We start from the raw sequence: 25914 nt of genomic DNA, 5'->3' as shown, positions 1-25914 counted from the left end.
ATTCAATTGCAATATGGCATTTGCAGTTTATTATTCTTTCCTTTCTTTTTTATATTCGATTAAATTATGTTGCCCTGCATCATACTTTTGATAGTATGTAGACTTGGATGAACACAAGTCTCATATATCTGCCGGGTTTTTATCATGGTATTTGCTATTTGGGTTTGTTGACGATCTGGCTTTAGATACAAAACCTTGACTGGGTTAAGGGCCATACTCCCTATCCAAATGTCATTTTGTTCTTCTATTACTATAGCATGTAATTCTATCCTTAATATTCTGATGCCTCAACCATGCATTTTCAATTTCCTCAAACTATTTTGTTCCATTTTATTTGATTCTGTTGCATTTTCTATTTTCCCTAACTATTTTGTTCCATTTTATTTGATCATGTTAAAACTTTTAGAGAACAAGTCCCACATTAGTGGATTAGAAACCAATAAAAAGGATACATAAGCATGAGGGTGATGTGTCCAAAGTGCCTGGATGAACAAATCACTCAAGCTGAAATCACTATCACAGTATTGCACATGGCCCACACATAAATTAAAAAAAAATTAGGAAAGTTACAACTAAAGGGAAGATTGAGTATCTTTCTAAACTTGTAAAACAAGGTAGAACAAAGAAGCATGGAAAAACTGAGAATGTACACAAGGATGTCAAGTCTCTTGCATGCCTGAAATTACTCCTGATTTCAAAGAGAAGCATTTTGCTTTTCTGTGTTGCAAGGATCGTGTTATCATCTTTTTTGCAAGTTCTTTGTACCATTGTGAATACTTGAGTGCATCTGGGCTTTAAAATTTTCTAGTTATGCCTAAGTATCCATAATTCATCACATCATTTTGTGACATTTTCCTTTACCAGAATGACATGACTGATAAAACTGTGACCTATTATTTTAGGTGCATCTGAGGAGGGTGATGCACAGAGACAGATTCATGCGGAAAAGTTCTATTGTTCCAGCCATTGGAAATCGTATTTGGAGAGACTTGATTCATAATCCTTTACATTTAATATTTTCAGTGGATGTACTAGGTATGACAAGTTCAACATTGGCTTCTATTAGCAGAGGGTTTGCTGAGCTTTCCACAGATGGACAATTTCTACAATTACGAGCAAAGCAGGTAACACATACCATAATTATTTAATTGCATGTGATCCAAAATGAGTTAAAACATGGCAACAGGTAAGATCAAGGAGAATCACTGGGGTTGGGGATGGCATCATTCAAGGAACAGAAGCTCTTGCCCAAGGTGTTGCCTTTGGTGTCTCTGGCGTAGTGAGAAAGCCTGTTGAGAGTGCCCGACAGAATGGTATTCTAGGATTGGCTCATGGGCTCGGACGTGCCTTTTTAGGTTTCATTGTGCAACCTGTAAGCGGGGCACTTGATTTTTTCTCATTGACTGTTGATGGAATTGGTGCAAGTTGTTCCAAATGCTTTGAGGTTTTCAACAGCAAGACTTCATTCCACAGAATTAGAAATCCTCGGGCTGTACATTCTGATGGGATACTAAGAGAATATTGTGAGAGAGAAGCTATTGGGCAGGTATGTTAATTAATTGCATCTCCACAAATACACTGAATCATTTAAATTGGTTATATTTTCTGGGAAGGAGGGGAAACGTGGGACACTTTCCCATTTGCTCCCATTAAGTTTTGAGTGTATTGTCTACATAGCTACTTGGGATGATTTCAAACTACTTGAGGGAGTTACATTTGTAATACATGAAAAGTGATCCTCTCTAAACTTAAAACAATGTGTCTTCATGTCATGATACCATTTTCAAGTTTTACCGTGTAACCTACGAAGGTTTCTGAATGATTTTGCCCTTAATGAAATACTAGAAATGAAATAATCATTAGATGGAGAAGGGAACAAGGCAATAGAGGGACACAAGAAAATACTTTTCACTAATAATTTTGAAATTATAGGTCATAGGTGCAAAGAAAAAGAGAAAAAAAGAATACACGGTATAAGAAGAATATATTGATGTTGTGTGTAATGATGTGATACAAAATGCTAACTCAATGATCCTATTTAATTATACTAATATTCAGGCTAATATATTGTAAAATACTCTTGCAGAGAGTGAGTAATTGTAATACTAAATACTGACCTTATACCCCAGTTTATGAACTACACTATGAAAGACAACAATACCATTTACTTTGGATGCACTCAAAGTGCACAATTATATCAATTTAACCATGAATCACTAATAAATTATATTTTCTCCAACAAAATATACTTGGAACAAACACTGCTGTTATAAAATTCATTCGTCAGTGAGAACAATTTTCAGGAGGGGGGATTTTCATTTGTTCCTAATAGTCATTTCTGTAGAATACACCAGAAATTTTGCTTTAAATGCTCGGGCAAAGGGGTTCTCTACTAAGCTAATTTCCAACTGTATGAGGCATATTTTTATTTTATTTTCTTACCATGACTTGGAGAAAGAGTACCTCCAGTCACTGGAAAAGATTTCGTTATGACCTGCAACCAAGCAAGATATCTGATTGCTTTTGTTGTATGTAAAATCTTCTGCCTGTTAGTCATCAAATTGCATGTATGCTATCATATGCAATGCCTTACGTAAGTTTTCTTTTCTCCATTTTTATTGCTTTGTTTCAGATGGTGCTTTACCTTGGAGAGGCAAGTCGACAATTTGGCTGTACTGAGATTTTCAAGGAACCTTCAAAATTTGCATTGTCTGATTATTATGAAGAGCATTTTACTGTGCCTCATCAGAGAATTGTTTTAGTAACCAATAAACGAATCATGCTTCTGCAGGTTAGTCCAAAAACTTAGTCATAGGAATTAGGGATTATGTTTCTCTTACAGAAAATGACTCAACTGCCTATTCTGTTTGTCTAGTGTCTTGCTCCTGACAAGATGGATAAAAAACCTTGCAAGATTATTTGGGATGTACCATGGGATGAGTTGATGGCACTAGAGTTGGCAAAAGCAGGCAGTTCCCAACCTTCTTTCTTGATCCTCCATCTGAAACATTTCCGCAGATCTGAAAATTTTGTGCGAGTTATAAAATGCAATAGTGTGGAAGTGTTTGAAGGAAGAGAACCCCAAGCCATTAAGATATGTTCAGTGGTGCATAGAACATGGAAAGCTTATCAGTCAAATGCGAAAAGCATGATTCTGAAGGTAAGTGGTATTCAAAACCTGGTTCATTTCTGGAAGTGGAACAGAATTTTTATAGAATCATCACTTCTAGGTTCCTTCAAGTCAGAGACATGTGTATTTTTCCTGGACTGAAGTGGATAGTAGAGAACCACGAACCCACAATAAGGCCATTATTAGCTCTAGAGATATGTCATCATACAGTACTGCATCTGATGACAGGCGCTTTGTCAGACACAGCATTACTTTTTCAAAGATTTGGAGCAGTGAACAAGAATACAAAGGTCGGTGCTCATTATGCAGCAGAAAACAGGTGCTTTACTATTCTACTTTACTCATTTCTTGTTCATGTTGCTTAAGCAAGCACTGGGACTAGAGTTTGTTCAACTGAGTTAATGGTGTTAAATGTAACAAGTATTCTATGTTTTCAGATATCTCAAGATGCCAGAATATGTAGCATTTGGAGACCTGTGTGTCCTGACGGGTAATTATCATTCTTCTCCTCAATGAATATACATTATTTGAATTTATTAAATTATCTGGTTGCACATGTGTAAGGAGTGTGAGTGATTCAAGTAAGCTGAGGATTTGAAGCTCATGCTAGGCTTATTTATTTAGACTAGTCCAATTTAAACATTTAGCTCAGTTTATTAAAAAGTAGGCTTTATTACACTTTTTGTTACTCATGTTTCACAATTTTACGAATTTTACCACTTAACTTTTGAATATGCACATTGTCACCAAATTTTCAAAATTTTCCACATTTTGTCATTTCATTAATTGATTACTAACATGACATATTGACTGTTGGCTTCATCACTTGTATGTCACATAATTAATCCACGACAGCGGTTAATGTGTCACATCAACAATTCACTGATGGTGTCAAATGATCAACTACTATGGTGATAAAATGTGCAAAATTTTGAAAGTTGAGTTGAAGTATGCAAATTCGGAAGTAGATTTGTAAAATTCACAAAATCGTGAAACATGGGTGACAAAAAATGCAATTAAGCCTAAAAAATGTTAAGCTTAAGCTCAACTTGTTTAGCTTTTTTTGTTTTATGGTTTCATTATTTTTTTACCCATTACCAAATATCTTCTTTGATATTTTTTAAGTTTATTAATTTATTATTTAATGATAGATATTTTCATGCTAGAAGATAAATTAAAAGAAAATGAAAAGAAGGTAAAAGAATATTTAAACTTTGGAGTTGTGCAATGATGGTTTTTTATATAAAATTATAATTCAAGTATACCTCTTACTTCATCTAAAACTAGCATTTTTGTATCAGCACCCCACCCCACTCCCCCACCTCCATCCTCTCCTCCAATCTTTGTGCGCATGTTGACTTGCTATCCTTTATTTGTCTTGATGCTAATTCAATTTAATTTATGTATTTAATCAATAATGCTACTAACTTAATCACCAAATATTTTGCTATTGCTTGAATGTTATTTTTATGCATGTCTTGGGAGTCTTAAAGGTTGAGCTTGCATTATTTATTCTATACTAATTTGTTTCAACAATTTTAAGAAATGTCATTGGCACGTATCACAAGTTATCTTCACGCTCTGAATTTTTCTGAAAGAAGATTAGTACTGTTCATGACCAATGCTATTTTCCCAATTTGATGTGGCATTGGAGGCAACCCCATCACTGATCTAGTTAGGTTCATTCATTCTTCCTGAGAAATAAAAAAAGAGATGTTCTCTGTAACTTTTGTTGATTCCTTTTCTCACCTTGGAGTTGCTGCAAACATGAATTAGTAAGATCAAGTCAACTGGAAAGATGAAAGCCATTTTCTTACATTAATAAATTGTATTCTTGGGCCCTTTGTTTAATTGAATTAATTAGATTTGAAAGGACATGCCTTTGTGTCAGTGAAACTGTACATATTTGTAATGTAAGTAATTTCTTTTCCAGTTATATATATATTGGAGACATTGCTCGTGTTGGTATCCATCCTCCAAATGTTGCTGCTGTTTACCGCAAGATTGATGGGTTTTTTGCTCTCCCGATGGGATATGACCTGGTAAGGTTATAATTGATGTTAAGAATACAAGTTGGCATGTTATGAGTTAATACTTTCATATGATCGCAAATCAAGTTTCACTAGTCATTTTAGAAGAAGACTAATGCTTTTCCTCCCAACAAAAATAATAGAAAATCAATGTAAATATGATGCAAAATTTCGGTGATTGCTATTTTCTTCAATTTGAGAAAGACAAGCTTCAGTTGATTTTTATGTGGAATGGAGAGTGACATGGAAGCAACTTGTTAAACATTACAACTATTGTTTGCATTGTAGACGAGATGTTTATTTGTTGTGCCTTCGTTCTGTTGAACTATGGTAAAAGAAAGGGTGAATAACACCTTAGTTCTGTTCAACCAAGGTAAAAGGGAAAGGGTGAACAACTAAGAAAATAGAAATATCCAGCTTTGAGAAAACTCTTAAAATAGTGAAGAAACATAGGTCTAGCCAAACAAAGAAAAAACCTCAAAACATTGTGAGCCAATTTAACAGCTTACCACTCACCCAATATCTCGGCAATCAAAATTAAACATTAAGGCTGTGCTTGATTTTGGGGGTTGGAGAACTGTGAGGGGATTGAAACGGGCTGGGTTGAAAAAGTTTTGATTTTATTTTTCTGCTTGGAAGAAGATAGAAGAATCACTTCCACTTTAATACTGTATATGTTAGGGCATAAAATAGTAATATAGCCTAGTCTAGTCACTGTTGCCAGTAGCATGACAGCTGTAGTTAGTTATCACACCTGAATTTTGTTATAGGTCAGTTAGTTAGACTCTCTATAGTGCTTCTATAAATAGAGATCTCTATACTCAAAATATGATTTCAATTCAATTAAAATTTTCAGTTCAGTTTTCTCTCAAATGTCTCTCTGCATGGCTTTTCAACATGGTATCCAAAGCTTTAAAAAGCCTGATACCATGGCCAACGATCTTTCAAGTTGTCACTGGAGAACCACCAATCATTAGTGCATCTGCTACCAGTCAGCTACTCTGGTCAATTTATCCTACACCATTAGTGAGAAGCTTGATGGCACAATGTTCTCACTTGGCTACAATTCTCATTTTCTTCATCACTTCTCACTCGTGTGGTTGGATGCAACATAGGGTTAGAAACGGCAGAAAAAAAAGGCTTTGGGGCTTTGGGTTTTGACTATTATTGGGGCTTTTTGATTTATATCAATATGGGCCAAGTTTCTGGAACCCAAAATGAAAAGAAGGGGAAGAGAAATTAAACCTAATAAAAATACATCCCACCAAAGAAAAATTGACACTCCTACGAGTTAGTGCGAGGATTTTCACGATTATGCGCATGCATGATTACTTCACTGAATCACAAACTCATTCAATTTTACGAGTTGGGATGCAATTTTGTCAACCATAAATCAGACTCAACAAAAAAAAAAAAAAAAAAACAAACAAACAAACAAACAATCTTCAACAAAAGACATTTCAGAAATAAGGTATCGACCAAGGCCTAGAGAAAAGCAACTTGGTTGCCTGCGAATGCACATCATAGACAACATGTATAGCCAAAATAAATAAATTTGGGGGAAGGGGTACAAAGAATGACAAGAAAAAGAATGGAGTATAGGGAATTGCACCATGTAAGACAAAAGATAGCATGCAATTAATTAAAATGTGCAGCAGTAAGGACTGCTTCTTCCCAAAAACTCTTCATAACCTTCATCTCAAACAAGGCTTGAGCAACTTCTGTAAGATTAAAATTTTTACACTCAGTCACCCCCATTTTGCTGTGGAGTGACAACACTAGAAGATTGATGCAGCATGTCATTATCATTCATGAAAGTGCGAAATGGTGTAGAAAAATATTCTTTAGCATTTTTAGTATGAATTTCATCACAAAAGGACAAAATGTAGTGAATAATTTAAATATAGATTATAACCATGTTGCACAAGAATAGTCATCGACAAAAGTTTCAAAGTATTTATATCCAAACTCTGAAGTTATGTGGCAAGGATCCTATACATTAGAATGAACAATATCAAGGAGAGCTTGAGCTATTTTATTTAAACGAGGTAAATAAACACTACTATGAAGTTTAGCAAATTGACATGATTCACAAAATAGACTGGTCATGGAATCTAACTTGCACATAATTTTCTAAGAAATCCTAAAGATGGATGATCGAACCAACAATGAAGTTGAAAAGAAAACACTAGTGACTGTAGAAGTTCGGATGTTGTTGGAACTTTGAAACCTACCAAGTACAGCACATTTTGGTCTGCAGATCTTAGAATACAGAACATTCAAGAGGATTACATAACAATTTAACAAATGTGTTATCTGACTAATGGAAAGAAGATTACAAGGAGTTGAGTAATACAATGTCCTCTATGTTCTGCTTATTTTTAATCTACGTTGCTGTTTCCAATGGCGTGTATATAGTGTTTTACTGCCATTTGATATCCTCTTGTTGGGTTTTTCCAAAATGTTTTGCACTAGCACAGACAATGGTAATCATGAGGTTTTATGCCTTATCACCTAAGAATGGTTTGACACTCTCTGCAGGTGTGGCGAAATTGTTCGGAAGATTATGTTTCTTCAGTATCAATTTGGCACCCACGGGCTCCAGATGGATTTGTGGCTCCTGGATGTGTTGCCGTTGCTGGTTATTCAGAACCAGAGCCTGATCTTGTGTACTGTGTTGCCGAGTCACTTGTTGAGGAAACAGAATTTGAAGATTTGAAGGTTTGGTCTGCACCTGACTCATATCCATGGACCTGTCATATTTATCAAGTAAAAAGTGATGCTTTGCATTTTGTTGGTCTGCGACAAAGCAAGGAAGATTCCAACTGGAAGCCTAAGAGGGTCTGCGATGACCCTCACTGTCAGTTGCCATCACCATAGTCTGAAAAGTGTTAACCTCCGTTCTGATTTCTTGGAGTGTGCCATTCGAAAGAAGACAGTAATGTAAGTTGGTTGATAATCGGGAAGACAGTGATGGAACTCGGATTGGGATGATGTATATTCTCTGATTCTGCAGTACATTGTCTTAAAAGCACCAGGTGGAAAACCCCACGCACATGCAGTTTATCTACATATCCTTTGTGTTTGTGCTGCGAAGATGCGTTGGCATTTTCTTTTACAAAAGCCACCTGCGTGATTCCAAGAGATAGAATATTACATGGTTGGTAACCTAAACAAAGACTCGCCACAGGGGTCTATTTTAAGATTCGCAGATTTTATGACGTACTTCGAACATTAAATTTCGTGGCAGAATTGACAGACTGTGCACAAAAATTGTGTGTATAGCCTTTTCTTGCTTGATTTTATTCTTAAATCATGTTTTTGTATTAGATAAATCATGTTGTAGATTAAAATAATCAAGTTGTTTAATAAGCGATCTGTTTTTGGGTCCTCCTGCATTGGGTATTCGGAAGTTAATTTGGACTGTTAGATGAATGGGATCATGTTTTTGGATATGAATTTTCTTTTCTAATTCTTTGACTTTATCCAAATAAGTTATTTCTTTGAATTTACAGACAAGATTATTAATGTAATTTTATTGAATTTTAATTTAATTATTTTGAATTATGATTAAGATCGCCATTATCTTATCAAAATAGCTAAGATGTAAGATTTGTGCTTTATATCTTCTATGTGCAAAAGATCTATAAATATAGATACTGTTGGTCGAGTATAAAAGCACATTTAAGATAATATTAAAACAATAATTTTGTATTAAAGTTATTTTAATACTTGAACTTTTAGTTAATTATGTCTTCTATAGATATTATATTTGTGCGAAATTTCTTTAGAGCGTATTATCTCTTAATTTACATTTTGTGGTGTTTAATGAATAGTTCGAAAGCTTATTTTTTCTCTTTTTTCTTTCTTTCATTTTCTGTTTTTAATTTTACATAGTTATATCTTTTAAAATTAATGGCATTCACAGGCTTTATATTTATAAATTCCTTAAATTGTCGATATCATTGTTGAATGATTCTTATTTTGTAGAATAGAAATTTCTTATAAAGTATATTAAGTTTATAAATTATTTATTTGTGATCACGATTTGGGTGATCTAACTACATAGGTCACCGTAGTCAAATTAATAAGGACTAGTTCATACAGTAATAGACATTTAAAGGGTTAAAATAAATTAAGTAAACATCTATTCACACGATTATCCCTTATAGTGTGTTTGGATGGAGAATTTAAATGGAGTAATTCATTTATTTGAAGAATTTCAAATTCTTTGGGATGAAATACCTTGTTTGGATGGAGAATTTATAAGGAATTTGAAATTCAAGCATTTGTGAAATTCCTTGAAATAGTAGAATTTCAAATTCTCCCAAAAAAGTAAGAATTTGAAATTTCTCATATTTTTTTTCTTCTTATTTCACTTATATATTTTATCTTATCTCTTATCTCTTCATGTTTTTAATTATTAAATATTTAAAAATATTTTTAAGATTATTAAATATTATATTATTAATTTTTTAAAATTATTAAAAATTTAAAAATTTGCTAATATTTATTTTTATAAAATTTAATTTAAAAATTCTCAGCATATAAATATGTTTTTAAAATCAATTTTACTATGGTGGAATCAAATTATCATATCCAACCTAATAATTTAAAATTTGATAAATTTGAATTGACTTATCCAAACAAAATATTTTAAGAATGATAGAAATTAAAATCAAAGTAATTCAAATACCAAGAATTTAAAATTCCTTGAATTTGTAAAATTCTTCGTCCAAACACACCATTTATATAGGGTAATTCATTTATTTGAAGAATTTCAAATTCCTTGAGGTGAAATGTTTTGTTTGGATGAGGAATTTACCAAAGAATTTGAAATCCAAGCATTTGTGAAATTCTTTAAAATAGTAGAATTTCAAATTCTCTAAAAAATGGGAGAATTTGAAATTCCTCATATTTGTTTTTCTTATTTCACTTATATATTTTATCTTATCTCTTTATTCTTTTAATTATTGGATATTTAAAAATATTTTTAAAATTATTAAATATTATCTTATATTAATTTTTAAAATTATTAAATATTATCTAATATTAATTTTTAAATTATTAAATATTTAAAAATGAATTAATATTTATTTTTATAAAATTTAATTTAAAAATATCATCATATAAATATATTTTTAAAATCAATTTTATTATGATGGAATCAAATTATCATATTCAACCTAACAATTTAAAATTTAAGAAATTTGAATTGACTCATCCAAACAAAATATTTAAGAATGATAGAAATTGAAATCAAAATAATTTAAATACCAAGAATTTAAAATTCCTTGAATTTGTAAAATTCCTTGAATTTGTAAAATTTCTCGTCCAAACACACCAGAGTTAACATAGTTGTGGTGAATCACTTTTTTTGTTTGTCATTCTGACTCAGGAGAAATTGAAGCTCCGTTGATAAATTCAAAACAACTACTCGAATTGGTAGGCGTTGATGGGCCACGCAAGCATGGGCACTCCCGCCACCACCGCTTCTAGCACCGAGTTCCACCTGCAGTGCGTCAAGAACGCCCCCCACCGCACGGTGCCTCAAAAGTCAAAATCACGACCTGCTAATCACCACACCCATCATCATTTTCATTTCCCTTCCCACCTTCTTCTTCTTTAATTGACAAGTGAAATGCACCCCGCTCTTTACCAACCCCGACTTAATCGCCTCTTTCTGATCCGGCTCCCGAAGCAAACATACACCACCTTACTCTCTTCCATTCTGTCAAGCCACGAAACGACGTCGTTCACCAACACCGTGCTCGCCCCGATCGTGGCCCAATTCCTTTCTAAGAAACTCAAAATAAGGCCTTTCGAGGTTGGAGAACCAGTTCACAAGGAGTCCCCAGCTTGCGAAGTTTCCGAGGTACCACTCTCTTAAATAATCGGAATCCTTATCCCCTGCGTTGTAGCTTCGGAACAGAGGGGAGACCTGCCACCAGGGGAATCCAGGGGGTGCTATTCATGCGTAATTGTTTTTTCACGGGCTTTTAGCCCCTTTTATATCATGAAAAATAAAAATAAAATAAAACTAAAAAATAAAAAAATAAAAATAAAAATAAAAAAACTCTTATCAATCACCATTTGTTATAACAAGTGTTATAATAATTGGGTCATCGTCCTTTAGGAAAATGTTACTATAGACATCCTTTGAGAATGAAAGAAGTGGCATGAATCCTTTTTTGCAATTGAATGATGATACCTCCATTATAATTAAACTGATTTCAATTATTTTTAAGAATTACAATTTCTAAAATTTATAATTATTAAGAATCATGATTTTTGAATATAAAAAAAATAAAAAATTTCATTCTCTTAATCAATCTTTATGTTAATTTCAGTACGAGGAGTTTGAGCATTTAGTGGTGAATTATCTTGGTTTCTCTTTTCTCCACTTCCTTTAAAAGCTCTCTTTATCATATCAATCCTTCTTGTTAAATTTAGTCTTTTTACATATTAAATAAATTGTCCACTCTAGATCATTCTTTAATAGTAATGTGATTGTACAGGAGATACAATACTTCATTACACTCTTATATTTTCTTTTCATCAATCACTTTTTTCAATTATTTTATTTAAAAAAATATTTATAATCATAATTTTATACATTAAATAGATAATTTATGTTAATGGATATTTTTTTGATTAGTGGAAAAAAGAAATAACAAAAGGGAAGAGAAAGCAAACTAATTACTCCTTAAATATAAGGTCTATATCATATCTTCCAACAATAACAAAGACATATGAGTAGGACAAAAAGGCTAAATGACTAAAGTGTTAGACAAGGTATTCTCAATCTTGACAAGAAAGTTTGTTATTCTATTTCCTTCGTGATAAATATGATGGAAAGAAAGGCTTCATGGAAGACTGTAGGAGACTTTGATTTTAGAAAATAAAGGAGCATAAGGATGAGTCAATAAAATTCCTTCTTTAATAAGAGAAATGGTCACCTATGAATTTGATTTACACATTATATTTCAAAAACTAAGTTGTTGAGCTATAAATAGATCATAAAAAAATTGTTAATAGTTTCGCATTTATATTTGAAGAGAAACCACACGAGTCTGCATATGCCTCTATCCAATTCTGAAGATCTCTAAAAATTCCTCCAAAATTGGAAAAATCAGGGTTTCCTTTGAAGTTTCCATCTATATTCAGCTTAACAAAGTGTTTTGCAAGTGGAATTTAACCTATCATGAAGTCTTAATATTGAGAAGATGAAACTACAACCATTTTGCTAATGTCACTAACCAAGCATTGAATTTGGTTGATAATAAATCAATGTTACCAAACTATATCCTAAAATACTTCAATGTTCTTGGACCTCCAAATGTACCATGTTGCAACAAAATGAATCCTTCTCGGGCTAGTAGGATGACTTTGCAACCAAGTAGTAACAATTATTTGAGGGTCATCTACATGGAATAAGAATTAAAGAATGTTCCATACGATCTTGACCTTATTACAGTCCCTCAACGTATGCAAAATTGATTTTTTGGGATCTCCACACCTATTACAGGAAGAGTCAATAGACAAATGCTTATAACAATGAAAAATTTTAGTTGGAAGAGAGCTATGACTAGCAAGTCATAGATAATATTTAATATTTTCTAGAAAAGGAGTAGACAACACATAGGATGCAGTATCAAGCAAAGAATTATGAGTAAATTAGGCTTGTGTAATCCATCATTAAGTAGATTTGGTAGTGTATTGTCTATTAGAAGAAGAATCTCAAATAATCATATCTTACATGTCTTCAATCAAGAAACTACTACTAATGAGAGCTTTGACCTTATCTATATATGGTGTTAATAATAAATTCAAATGCAACAACCCATTATTGTAAACATGGTGAAGCTGGAAATTTAAATCATTCACAAGGACATAGTCAACAATTTGACAAAGAGTCCTATATGTGCTCTACCAATCAAACCAAATAGAGAGATGGTCTTACTCATTCTGTATCAAAAAGTCATGTTAAAGAATTGTTGCCGCCTTAATAATTGAGGACCATGAATAGGAATTTCCAGGATTGGCATATGTGTGGAGAATATACTCCCCTTTGAGATACTTGTTAATCAGCAATGAAACTCAAAACATGTTAGTCTCATTAACCAAAGACCAAACATATTTTTCAAGAAGTGCAACATTCACCTCTTTAGGAGTTTGAATACCTAAGCCACGGTAGAATTTGGGTTTAACATGGTGTCCCACTTGACCCAATGATTAAAAGAAGAGCCCTATATGAATTATTTGGTAAGATTATCAATTTCATTACAAACACCATTAGACAACCAAAGGTTTTGCATAGGATAAATAGGCATGGAATTAGCATTGACTTAGCCAAAGTCACCATTCTTGCACAACTAAGTATATCAGACTTCCAATGAGCAAGGCGGGCTTTTAGATAAGGGTGTGCTAAAAATTTAAATTAATCCGAATTGATCCATAATCAAATCAATCCACATTAAAAAATTCAATCCATTTTATAAAAAAAATCTGAACCGAACTACATCAAACTAATCTAATTTAAAAAACACGATTCATATTTTTAAAAAATTGAACTGATTTATTTTATAAAAAATAATCAATTAACTAATCTACTTTTATAAAATAAATTAGTTTAGTTCGATTTGAAATTTTCAAAAATTTAATCCATGGTCACCCCTATTATTATGCAAACCAAAATATAATCAAAATCCCTTTTTTTTTCACTTTACTGGCCAGAAGAGAGAATCCCAAGTATTTGTCGAAGTTAGTGGTATGATGAAAACCCACAAGACTAACAACTTTATCCACTTTAACTATGGAGATATTAGGAAAGATCAAGAATATAGACTACTGCAAATTAATTTTAAGACATGAGACCTTACAAAACTGATGCAGCACCTGGGGCCTTATATGGCCCCACAGGAAAGACAGTTGATCTCACTTCTTTAATAGTAACTGATTTCACCAAAGTCTCCACAAGTTGTTGATCCAAAGATAGGATGTTTTTGAATAAATAAACTGGTAGGTTGGCAATTCTGATGAACTTGAAAAATACTCTTAAATAAGATTGAGCCTCCCTTTTTAGAACATCTTCTTGTGAGCACCAATTCCCATCAATCACGAGACTGAAACTTTTATTCCTCCGTCTCCTGAAGATTGTTTGGGTGTGAAAAAATTTAGTATTTTTGTTATCAAATTTCACCCATTTCTCTCTAGACTTTTGATACCATAAAATCTCTATATAATCTTTGAAGCACCTTTTCCAGGGATACGAGAAGAAGAGAACCCAACATCAAGCTCTCTATGAACGCCTTGGATATGAGCCTATAGTTGACGTTAACATCTAAAAATATTTCCAAAAACTTATTTATCACATAGAATTGATTCCTCCCACAAGATTCAAGGAAAGGCGCTACAACATGCGTCTAGGGATTCAATCAATAACATCTAGTTCAGGAAAAAAAAAAACTAGTGTTTATTAAGATATTTTTCTTTTATGCATAACTTGATGAGAAAAAGAGTTCCCTATCTACTTTTTGATGTATATTTTATAATATTTCAAAGGGTATTTTATTTATGGAATTATTTTTTAATTTAAATTTAATATTAAAAAAATTATGTAACCTTTGATTTAATAAATGACGTTTTAAGTTTCTTAAATTTGTTTTAAAACAATTTAATTATGTGACCATTAAATTTGTAATTATTTTAATTGGCAACATTCTTGAATTATACGGCTTTATTTTTGTGATTGATAGTTGTCTCAACAAACATTTATTTTTTTCTGGTGTTCTATGAGGCAAATATATATACATACTCAAGCTGAAGCAATTGAGTTTTGTATTTTTGGTCTATGACTGACTTTTCTATGTTTGTTGGGTTCTTGAGTGAGTGAGTTGTTTTGAAGAGATGTGAATAAGTAATAAGCAGCGGTGAACGTGTTATACCGGTCACTTGAGTAAATCAGTTAGGTACGTAGGAAAGGGACCACAACAAAAGCAAGGAGCCAGTCGTAGACGAGTTTAGATTATAGCCATACGCGTTAGGGATATAAGCATAAATTTCCACGTCAACACAATACAAATCAAAACCCCAACCCAAATTGCGATGCCACTGCGAGAGAGTTGAGAAGGTTTTTTCTCTCTCTCTCTCTCTCTCTCATCGAGAACATGGCGGAATCGATTGAACTTCCGAGTCGATTAGCAATCCTTCCTTTCAGGAACAAAGTTCTTTTGCCTGGCGCCATCATCCGAATTCGTTGCACTTCCCCAAGCAGGTTAATTCTTATTCAAATTTAACTTTTCGACCTTAAATCTTATAATGGAGTTTGTTTCCTTTGGAAGTTAATCAACAGTTATTTCTCATAGCAGCACCGCTAAATTTATGGCATAGGTGAAACTTGTGAATTTGATTTCCTTGCGTCTTCCTTTTTAAAATCGTTAGTTTACTTGAAACAGAACTCAAGCGCTGCATTTTTCGGCATTAGTTTGTAGTTGCTTAGTTAGGCTTTTGATTTGCTTTAAAGTTGGAAAACACATGTGGCTGTTTCCTTGCTGAATGCAGTGTAAAGTTGGTGGAACAAGAACTTTGGCAGCGAGAAGAGAAGGGGTTGATTGGCATCTTACCGGTGCGTGATGCTGCTGAAATTAAGCCTGTGACTCCGGTAATGTCTCAAGGTGATAGACTTCATCATACCTGTAGTTTTTGCATTTTTAAAAGAAAAAACAATAAGAAAAAGGCCTCTGATAGTTATTTTTATATTCCTCTTCCTTGTAGGTGAAGGAACTGATTCTATAGACCAAAGCTCAAAAGTGCGAAGTGGTTCATCAGATTCTCATAAGCTTGATGTGAAAAATCAGCATGATGTTGTTCATTGGCATAACAGGTATAGCTGGAGGGAACATCTTTTGTGTCACTTTAAGAATCTAAAGATCGAATTGTTTGATAACATTCTAATTTCTAACAATTCATCAGACCATCTGCAAAAAGTTGTATCACCAAAAGATTTTTCTTCTAATGGATTTTGATTTATTTGTTCTCTCTTTTCTGCTAAATTGATTCCTCTTTCATATTTCTACCTTTAAATTTTCATACCACAACTTTCTCAATTTTCTAATGCTATGAAGTGAATAAGTTATCTCATGATTTTTATTTTTTTAATGGAGGTGGATTTTAATGGATATTCAATTCCAGGGGGGTAGCTGCTCGAGCATTACACTTATCGAGGGGAGTGGAGAAACCAAGTGGAAGAGTCACATATATAGTGGTTCTTGAAGGTCTGTGCAGATTTAGTGTCCAGGAACTAAGCACAAGAGGAACATACCATACTGCAAGGATCTCGTCCCTTGAGATGACTAAGACTGGTAAATCATTCATGTTTTACTTAACATCAGTTTTTGTATAGGAAATGTATATTTTTATGTTATGGATGTCATGTTACTTTCAAACTTCATTCTGGTTGTTTAACTTTATGGCAAACAATTATAATAATGATAATAATTATCAATTATCACAATTATAATTAAACAATGAATAGATTTAGTAATAGGTTCCGCCTAAGACTATCTTATTGTGTAAAATTATACTATTAGATGCAGATCTATTTCTTTCTCTTTCTGGATGTTAATATTCTGAACAATGTTTTTTCCCGCTTGCTATGAATGTGCAAATTATTGATTCATAAGTGTTGATTGCTATCTAAGAAAGTTTAAAGAATTATTTGATCCAATCATATGCTTATCTAAATGTTGGAAATCCACCTTAATTACATTCACCCCTAGGTCACCTTAGTTGCGGCCTCTTTTAGGGTATAGCCTAAAGTGCATTCTCAAGGTGGTGGTTTAGTCAAACATTCATGAGAGATGTGATTTAAATAGAGCTTATAAAGTTTGGGAAGTCTGTAGTCCTAACCTTATAAACTAATTTTGTGAAGTTGATTTTGACTCTAAGACCAAATTCTAAGATAATATTAGAGTCTATCTTATATCCATTGTTGGATCTCCTGCTTTTGCCACACTCTTGGCCGGTAGCCTTGGGCATGAGGGGGTCGTTGGCAAGTCACCTTAATATTCAATTTTTCAGCTACATACCTTTTAATTATCACCTTCTACCACTTATTTTAATAAATGTTGACGGCTGAAAGTACTGAGTTTATTCTCCTTTGTTATATAGTACATTTAGTTAGTTAACATCAAGATCATATTATTCAAATCTAATTTGATTCTCTTTTATTTTCTTTTTATCTTATCATTATATTTATTTTGTAATCAGGGTGATTAGGATTTCTTCTAGGCATCTGTGTCTATATAATTCTCTCATGTAATTATGATTAATAAAGACCATTTTCTTAACTAAAATTACAACAAACAATGGGAGGTCGGGGCATGTTAAAGTAGTTTTATTCTTTCAATTTCCTTTTTTCATTTTAACAAACACTGTTACATTTTATCGTTAAAAATAATAATTAAAAAATATAGAGCAGTTTGCTTGATATTATCATTATGGATACTTAATTCTTATTTTTGAAGATGCTGAGTTGCTTCTATTTTTCTAATCTAGAGATGGAACAGGTGGAGCAAGACCCAGATTTCATAATGTTATCTCGCCAATTTAAAGCAACTGCCATGGAGCTTATTTCTGTTCTGGAACAGGTAAAAGCTTGTAACAATATAATAACAACAATACCTCTTCAACTAACATAAGATGGAAATGTTGTTTGAGCATTGATCATTAAAATCCCTTAGCCTGCTGTTATAGATGGTTGAGGAATAACATTTTATCCTATGCTTGTATAAAGTATTTCTTAAATATATGAAATGTTGCCTATGGACCTTTACCTTCACAGCTTGTTCATACTCTAATGAATTAGTTGGGGTGAACTACTGTGTTATAGTTATATATTAAAATTATTTATGATTTATGGGCATATAAAAATTTCTATGTTGTATGAGCGTAGCTTATATTGTATTCTTGTATATATAGAAACAAAAAACTGGTGGAAGGACAAAAGTTCTTTTGGAAACTGTTCCAGTTCACAAGTTGGCTGATATATTTGTTGCTAGCTTTGAGATAAGTTTTGAAGAACAGCTATCAATGTTGGATTCAGTTGACCCTAAAGTGAGGCTTTCAAAAGCGACAGAATTGGTAGATAGGCACTTACAGGTAAGAAATATTGTTAATGATGCTTCATATGGGTTTGGTTTCCTATTTTTTTATCTCTGATTCCACTTTTGTCCATGGATGCAGTCAATACGCGTAGCTGAGAAAATTACTCAAAAGGTTGAAGGACAATTGTCAAAATCTCAAAAAGAATTTCTTCTTCGACAGCAGGTTAGCTTTCTTGCAACATCCTTTTGATATATACTTGAAATGTAAATGCAAGGGTATAGGGGAAATATCGATAAAGATTTAAACCTTAACTAAAATTAAATTACATATTCCATGCCAAAAGTTTATGACAGTGACCCAGATGGAAAATTCCTCTGAGCAATTCCCTTGGCATAGCCCAAGCTTTGACTCTTCTAATATTTTGGGACTTCCTATTCATATGTAGGGGGTTCTATGTAAGCAGCTTGAAAATGGTTAAATATTAATATTATGCAAGAATTTAAAGGTTTTGGACTCTTTGGGCAGTTCAGTTCTTGAAGAGCATTTTATTTCTGTTTATAAGTATTATCTTGTGTAAGATTTTAGCTAATTGGACTTTTTTGTATTCTTTTGGGTGTAAAATATATTTTAGATGAGGGCTATAAAAGAGGAACTCGGTGATAATGATGATGACGAGGATGACCTGGCTGCCATGGAAAGAAAGATGCAAAGTGCAGGAATGCCACAGAATATCTGGAAGCATGCTCACAGAGAGTTAAGGTACATTTTGTTGGAAACGGTTGTTGTACATGGAAATTACTGATCTTTGAGAGGGAATATCTTGACATAAATTTCAATAAGAATTAAATTGGGATGTTATCATATTACAACTCAGTTGATTCTATCCTAATTATCCCAGGAGACTTAAAAAAATGCAGCCTCAGCAACCGGGGTATAATAGTTCACGGGCTTACCTGGAACTTCTTGCTGATTTGCCATGGCAGAAAGCCAGCAAAGAGCTTGAACTGGATTTAAGAGCTGCACAGGAGCGCCTGGACAGTGATCACTATGGTTTAGTGAAGGTCAAGCAACGGATAATTGAATACCTGGCTGTTCGCAAGGTTTTCAACACCCTGTAACTTTGCCTCCTTGTAAATATATTGCAGTCTGCATCTTAACGTGTATCTGATATATAAGTGTATGCATTGCAGCTTAAGCCAGATGCACGGGGTCCAGTATTGTGTTTTGTTGGACCACCAGGTGTTGGGAAGACATCATTGGCATCCTCTATTGCTGCTGCTTTGGGCAGAAAATTTGTGCGTATATCCCTTGGTGGAGTCAAGGATGAAGCTGATATTAGGGGCCATAGGAGAACATACATTGGAAGCATGCCTGGGAGGCTTATAGATGGACTAAAGGTTCAAAATCCAACTTAGATATTGAACACTAACATTATCTGATTCTTACAAAATTTGCAAATGGTTGTAGGTTTTATGATTCATGGACTGACATCTTTATTTTTTTTATTCCATTTGAAGTTGTCCTAGTGAAATAGACTAGAGCTGAGTGATAATTAGGAAGCAAGGAGACAAACTCTAGATTCAGAATGTTTGTGCAGTACAGTCTAGATTTAGTTACTTGCAAATTTTGGATTCTAGCTTTTAAATATTTGTGCAGTATAGTTGTACGGGGACAAAGACTAGATTCTGGTTCCTCAATTTTTAAAATTGGATTCTGAAAAGATGGTTGCAGAGAAGAATACATTTGTAAGAAATTGATACATATGACTGGAGCCATAATATTGGAATTTCTAATTGAAGAAACATGAGAAGGGAGTGCTAGATATGTGGTAACGGACTGGCAAAGAAAGATCCAAAGAAAACTATGCTATTGTTTGGATAGGTGATGACATGAGGGAGATCACTACTATATGGGTTTCATCATTTCTATAATAAAGTTTCAGAAATCAGAATCAAATACGTGGAATACTTTCTGCCCATTTGCTAATTATGTATGCAAAAGAAAAATGAAGATAGAGATGAGAAGTCATCTCATTACATTAATATATATATATATATATATATATATATATATATATATATACATTTTTTTTTTCCTTTTCTATATGCATAGTAACATATGCTTGAAGTTCTCAAGGGCATGCAATAAGATTGCACCAAACAAATAAAAACCCATAATACTTTTTTGCTGCTTCGCTTTTCATTGGGGTCTGATTCAGACTGATAGTTGCTTTTGTATTTGACCTATAGAAAGTAGCTGTTTGCAATCCTGTCATGCTGCTTGATGAAATTGACAAGACTGGTTCTGATGTTCGTGGAGATCCAGCTTCTGCATTGCTGGAGGTTCTTGATCCAGAACAAAACAAAACATTCAATGATCAGTATCCTAAGCTCTTCATGATAATTTTTCCTTATCTTAGTAAATGTGTTTTGATATTTTATGGTATCTTTTTATGCTGTAAAATCATTTGTGTTTTCTTCTTTACATATGGAAACGATCAAATGAAGTAATGAGGAATCAACATCTATTTTCTGATCTGTGACTCAGTTATTCTGCATTTTTACTAGCAGTTTGCTAGTCCAAATGTCAGCCACTCAGTCTCTTATAGTTAAATAAGTTTCTAATGTTGATCTATATCTTGCTTGCAATATATCTGTGTAGATTTCACATGCATTGCCCATTTGGATGGGAAACTGAACTTAATTATATTATTTTCGAGGATGAATTTTTAGTAAAGAGTTTTTATAAGGAAATTATGTTAATATTCTCTATATGCTGATATATCCATCATTTCACCATAACCAATACATATTTTTTCCTCTAATGGAATAAATAAATAATCAAATGTCGTTCCTTAAGTTGGCTAGCTATTTGAATGTTCCATTTGATCTATCCAAGGTAATTTTTGTGGCTACAGCAAATAGAGCACAACCTATTCCTCCACCTCTCCTAGACAGGATGGAGGTCATTGAGCTTCCTGGATATACACCCGAGGAAAAGCTCAAAATAGCCATGCGCCATTTAATTCCAAGAGTTTTGGATCAACATGGATTGAGTTCCGAGTTTCTTCAGATTCCAGAGGTACTGAATTTTTTCTTAAAGCAATGAAAAGTTTGCTCTCATTCTGGGGAAGTGCAAATAGTTCGGGTGCCACCTTGTTTATATAAACAAACAAATTATATTCCATTACACATCTTTCAATGAAAGTAACATAGGAAATACATGACGAATTATTGTTTTTACCTGGATGTATATGTATAGTTCCAGAAATTCCAGACGATAGCTACTTGTTCTTGCATCTCTCTTTTCCAACTCTGCTTGATATTTGAAATTTGATGCTTTTGTAAAAATTTTGTTAATTGAGCATTAGAAGTCCTCCTTAGTAATTTGCAACTAGGGTTGCCTGCTCTTCTACTTACTATAAAACTATATAAAACATGTAAAGCATACTTTATAGATGCACAGAAATACTCTAATCCATATGGATTCTTATTTTAGAAAGAAATTTTTGGTATTGGATTCTAAACAGAAACTATTTTGATATAGGGGATGGTGCAACTTGTTATTCAGCAATATACTAGGGAAGCTGGTGTACGCAATTTGGAAAGGAATCTTGCTGCCTTGGCTCGTGCTGCTGCTGTAAGAGTAGCAGAGCAAGAAGTAGTTCCACTTAACAAAGGGGTACAGGGACTTTCTGCCCCACTTCTGGAAAACAGACTTGCTGATGGTGCTGAAGTTGAAATGGAAGTGATACCAATGGGTGTCAACAATCGTGACATTTCAAGCACTTTCCGGATCACCTCTCCGTTGGTTGTTGATGAAGCCATGATTGAAAAAGTGCTTGGGGTAATTGCTGTGCAAATTTATGTGTTAGCAGTTGAAGTTTCCAATACAATAATTGATGGATTAAATTATATAAAAGTTGCTGTCTGTCCCTCCGCAACTGGAATCTAATGCTTTCAAAGCTTGCCATATAATTCTGTATTGTACATCAGGAAATTGTGTTTTCTATGCACGCTAGTCTCTATGTTTAGGTATATAATCCCCTTGGCACCTGAGAATGCAGTGAGGGCTAAATTAAAATATACTTAAGTATAGGTCAGATATATAACATGAATGAGTACCTTGTTTATGAAGTCATCTTCAAAGTGATCTCGAACAAATCTTAGATGGAAATTTAATTTGATAATATGGTTAAAGGGGAGAAATGCCTAATTTTTTAATGTTGTCAACTGCAGCCCCCAAAGTTTGATGGAAGAGAAGCAGCAGATCGTGTTGCTAATCCTGGGGTATCTGTTGGGCTGGTTTGGACTACTTTTGGTGGAGAAGTTCAGTATGTGGAGGCTACAGCAATGGTTGGGAAGGGTGAATTGCATCTTACTGGACAACTGGGTGATGTAATCAAAGAATCAGCTCAGATTGCTCTTACATGGGTAACCACTAACATCTGATTGAGTTTTAACCCACCCTTATCTTGATTCTGTTGATTGAATCTTTTCCTTTAGGTTCACTTCAAAATGTTTCATGTTACATGTAACAGGCTAATAGCCACATGCATGTGCCTAAGTGCTTGTTTGCCATTATCCTGTTCTCCTTATTGTTGATTTTATGCCCTTCTACTCATATATTATGTTATTCTTGTACATTCAATTGCCAAAGCATTGTAATATAAGGAAAGGATTTACAAAACAAGGATATGCATCTTAATTGTATGGAACATGAACAAAAACTTAATAATTCATTATCAATTTACGACCTCTCTTATTCCCTAGAAAACAAACGGGGCAGTTAGAATGAATGACAAATATCAAAAAGTATCTGGATTACATCTTAGATTATCACTTAGGAATTAGGATTAATTTCCTATTCCCTTATTATTTCTTGGCATTGGTTTTCATAATTCCTTATATGATATCATGAACTTTTTTTTCTTATTTAATTAGGTATGTGATCTAGTATTAGTATGTATGTGTGTGTGTATATATAGAGAGAGAGGAAGGGGGGGGGATTCGTTTATATCGGGAATAAGTCTTGGTAGACTTATACTGTTCAATAACTCATATTCTATTCTATATCAAATTTTTATGATCCAACAGTTGAATTTAAAGTTTTTAATGCATAGATCAAGTCTGCACTCTGCAAATTTTTTAAAAATTTGAAAATAATTTGATACTTCGTTTTATTAATTCAAATCATCATATAAAATGATTTTATGATTACCCGTCAATTTGAATTAATGAAATAAAGTATCAAATGATTTTCAAATTTTTTAAAAATTTGCAGACTTGATCTATGTATTAAGAATTTTAAATTCAACAGTTGGATTGTTGAAATTTGATGTAGAACATGAATTATTGAACGGAGTAAGTTTAGGTAAACTTATTCCTAAAATGAACGGATCCCTTCTCATATATATATATATATATATATATATATATATATATATATATATATAGGTTAGTACTATAACTCTTTTGTAAACACATCATATCGTATCAAGTTCATTGGCTAACTCAAGTTTGTCTATTTGTGTGCATTTAACACTTGCCATCTCACCGGTATATATGTTTGTATCAATTGAAGACTCATTTCATTGACTATAACTGATTCATTTATAGGTAAGGGCAAGAGCAGCTGAACTTAGGCTAGCTGCTGCAGAAGGCAGTAATCTGTTGGAGGGCCGTGATATACATATACATTTTCCTGCAGGTGCTGTACCCAAAGATGGGCCTTCAGCTGGTGTGACTTTGGTAACAGCATTGGTATCACTTTTCAGTCAGAAAAGAGTGAGATCAGATACAGCTATGACCGGGGAGATGACATTAAGGGGTCTTGTACTACCTGTGGGTGGTATTAAGGATAAGGTAATTTCTTATGTTTAATGACCAGTGAAAATTTTCTAAAAGATGTCAATGGATTAGTGGGTTATTAAATAGGTTAAATTAAAGTCCGAGTTATTTAGGAATTTTCATATAGGTCTTTATATTTTAAAACTTTGTTAGTCTTAGAACTTGTAAATCATTTATAATTGGGTCCTTGAAATAGGGTTCTGCAATTAGATGTTTTTGCGTATTAGAACACGCTTAAGGTTATAAAAATGTGGCATAATCTGATTGTTATATATCTTTCACAGATATTAGCTGCACATCGATGTGGTATTAAGAGAGTCATCCTACCTGAAAGGAACATGAAGGACTTGGTTGAAGTACCATCATCAGTCCTGGCCAACTTGGAGGTAATTTGGTTTCCTTGTATTCCAGCATGTTTGCTCAATTTTAGTGTGAGCAGAGCATAGTTTGTACTAATGTAAACATGTTTTTGGCCCCAAAAAATATAATCATTATTTTGCTTGTCCAGTCTTATAGTAAGTACTTTTTCAAAGACGCCATGGACTTTCTGTCTGCGTATTTTTGTGTTCTACAATCTTATGGTGCTTAAAACGAGGTCCTTAATAACTTATTACTGTAATGAAACACAAGATCACAGTTTCCTTTTTGATTTTCCTAAACAGATACTGCTTGCAAAACGTATGGAAGACGTGTTAGAGCAAGCTTTTGACGGTGGTTGCCCTTGGAGACAACACTCAAAGTTGTAATACCATCCTTGACTTGCATGTTATGTGGCAATCCCTGGTGGCTTATGTATTCATTTAACATCTGGCCCCTTCCTGATCTATGTTGTTACTGTGTCATTGGGGAGTGAGTACTTATCTCTTCAACGGATCATGATTGAGCACAACACAGCTTGATAGGGAGCTGATATCTACATGTATTCTTGAGCCCTCACTCCTTTAAGTATTTTTTTTGCTTTCAATCAGCTGAACTTATCCAAGTTCAGCAAATGATGTTTTTCACTCCCCATTAGCACCCACTCCCTGGCCCCCTGTATTTTAATAATCTTCTGTCATGTCACTGTAATTTTATTATTGTGCATAAACCATTATTTTATGTAAGGAAGCACTTCAGCTCTCTCTCTTTTGTCGACTTACCGCCAGTTACCTGGCCTGGTTATCACTTGTCCTGTGCCTCTAAGGATATTTTTAGATGGAGGAGTTTACTAGTTGGACAAATTTTCATTTATAAAGTAAATAGAAATATGATTAGAAAGTTACTAGTCAATTCAATTGACTAGGTGATGTGAACAAAAAAATCAGTATATTGTTTAGTTTGACTTGGGTTGAATCATCAATTAAATATCCGCTTGTCTCAAATACGAGAGGCTCTTCTATTTGAGTTCATTTAAATGTGAAAAGGATAACCATGCACACTTTGATTTGGTTGTAAAACTTTAATGGCATTCAAATCTCTATTTTCTGCATGGACATTAAAAATTCATTTAGTCTCGTTAACGATTAAAAAAATTCAAAAAGGAAATCCTCTCCTTTCTTAGTTAAATTCCTCCTTAGAGAACCACCAGTAGTTACGCGGTTATTGTAATATTTCTTATAATAATATAAAATAAAACTCCTCCCAGAAATATATTTATATCTCAAATACCTAGCATGCAAGTCCGGAGCCCCTCCAGTTTGTCCATAATTCATTGTGTGCACACCTTGCAATATTTTTTTGAACACCCACTTTGACACATCAGCAAGGCCACTACACTAACCCGCAAGTTCATTCAAACCCCTCGAGTCATATAGACAAA

General features: G+C 33.4%; 2 protein-coding genes across 4 annotated transcripts in view; both read left to right on the top strand.

Annotated features, from left to right (window-relative positions):
• The window catches only part of LOC109800004 (pleckstrin homology (PH) domain-containing protein), a 77790-nt gene extending 69158 nt beyond the window's left edge, over window positions 1–8632 (top strand). For all 3 annotated transcript variants that reach the window (XM_083066442.1, XM_083066441.1, XM_020360679.3), the window contains 8 exons: window positions 903–1124; window positions 1187–1546; window positions 2633–2791; window positions 2876–3160; window positions 3231–3449; window positions 3568–3620; window positions 5064–5172; window positions 7702–8632. In XM_083066442.1, coding sequence (XP_082922568.1) covers window positions 903–1124; window positions 1187–1546; window positions 2633–2791; window positions 2876–3160; window positions 3231–3449; window positions 3568–3620; window positions 5064–5172; window positions 7702–8040 — 1746 coding nt within the window. In that variant the 3' untranslated portion in view covers window positions 8041–8632. The remainder of the gene's footprint in view (window positions 1–902; window positions 1125–1186; window positions 1547–2632; window positions 2792–2875; window positions 3161–3230; window positions 3450–3567; window positions 3621–5063; window positions 5173–7701) is intronic.
• Window positions 8633–15098: 6466 nt separating this feature from the next.
• On the top strand, window positions 15099–25236 carry LON2 (lon protease 2). The gene is made up of 17 exons (XM_083066444.1): window positions 15099–15436; window positions 15724–15836; window positions 15937–16045; window positions 16354–16523; window positions 17719–17810; window positions 18142–18321; window positions 18406–18489; window positions 18899–19026; window positions 19166–19367; window positions 19458–19664; window positions 20517–20647; window positions 21135–21348; window positions 21814–22113; window positions 22506–22700; window positions 23886–24131; window positions 24401–24502; window positions 24779–25236. The coding sequence occupies exons 1-17, from the start codon at window positions 15330–15332 to the stop codon at window positions 24860–24862; spliced, it is 2664 nt and encodes an 887-aa protein (XP_082922570.1). The 5' UTR covers window positions 15099–15329; the 3' UTR covers window positions 24863–25236.
• Window positions 25237–25914: the final 678 nt, after the last annotated feature.

The sequence above is a fragment of the Cajanus cajan genome, chromosome 11, assembly GCF_000230855.2.
Source record: "Cajanus cajan strain Asha chromosome 11, NIPB_CcT2T_4, whole genome shotgun sequence".
NCBI lineage: Eukaryota > Viridiplantae > Streptophyta > Magnoliopsida > Fabales > Fabaceae > Cajanus > Cajanus cajan.
The sequence above is the reverse complement of the archived record's forward strand: the minus strand, read 5'-3'. Positions and strand labels throughout refer to the sequence as shown.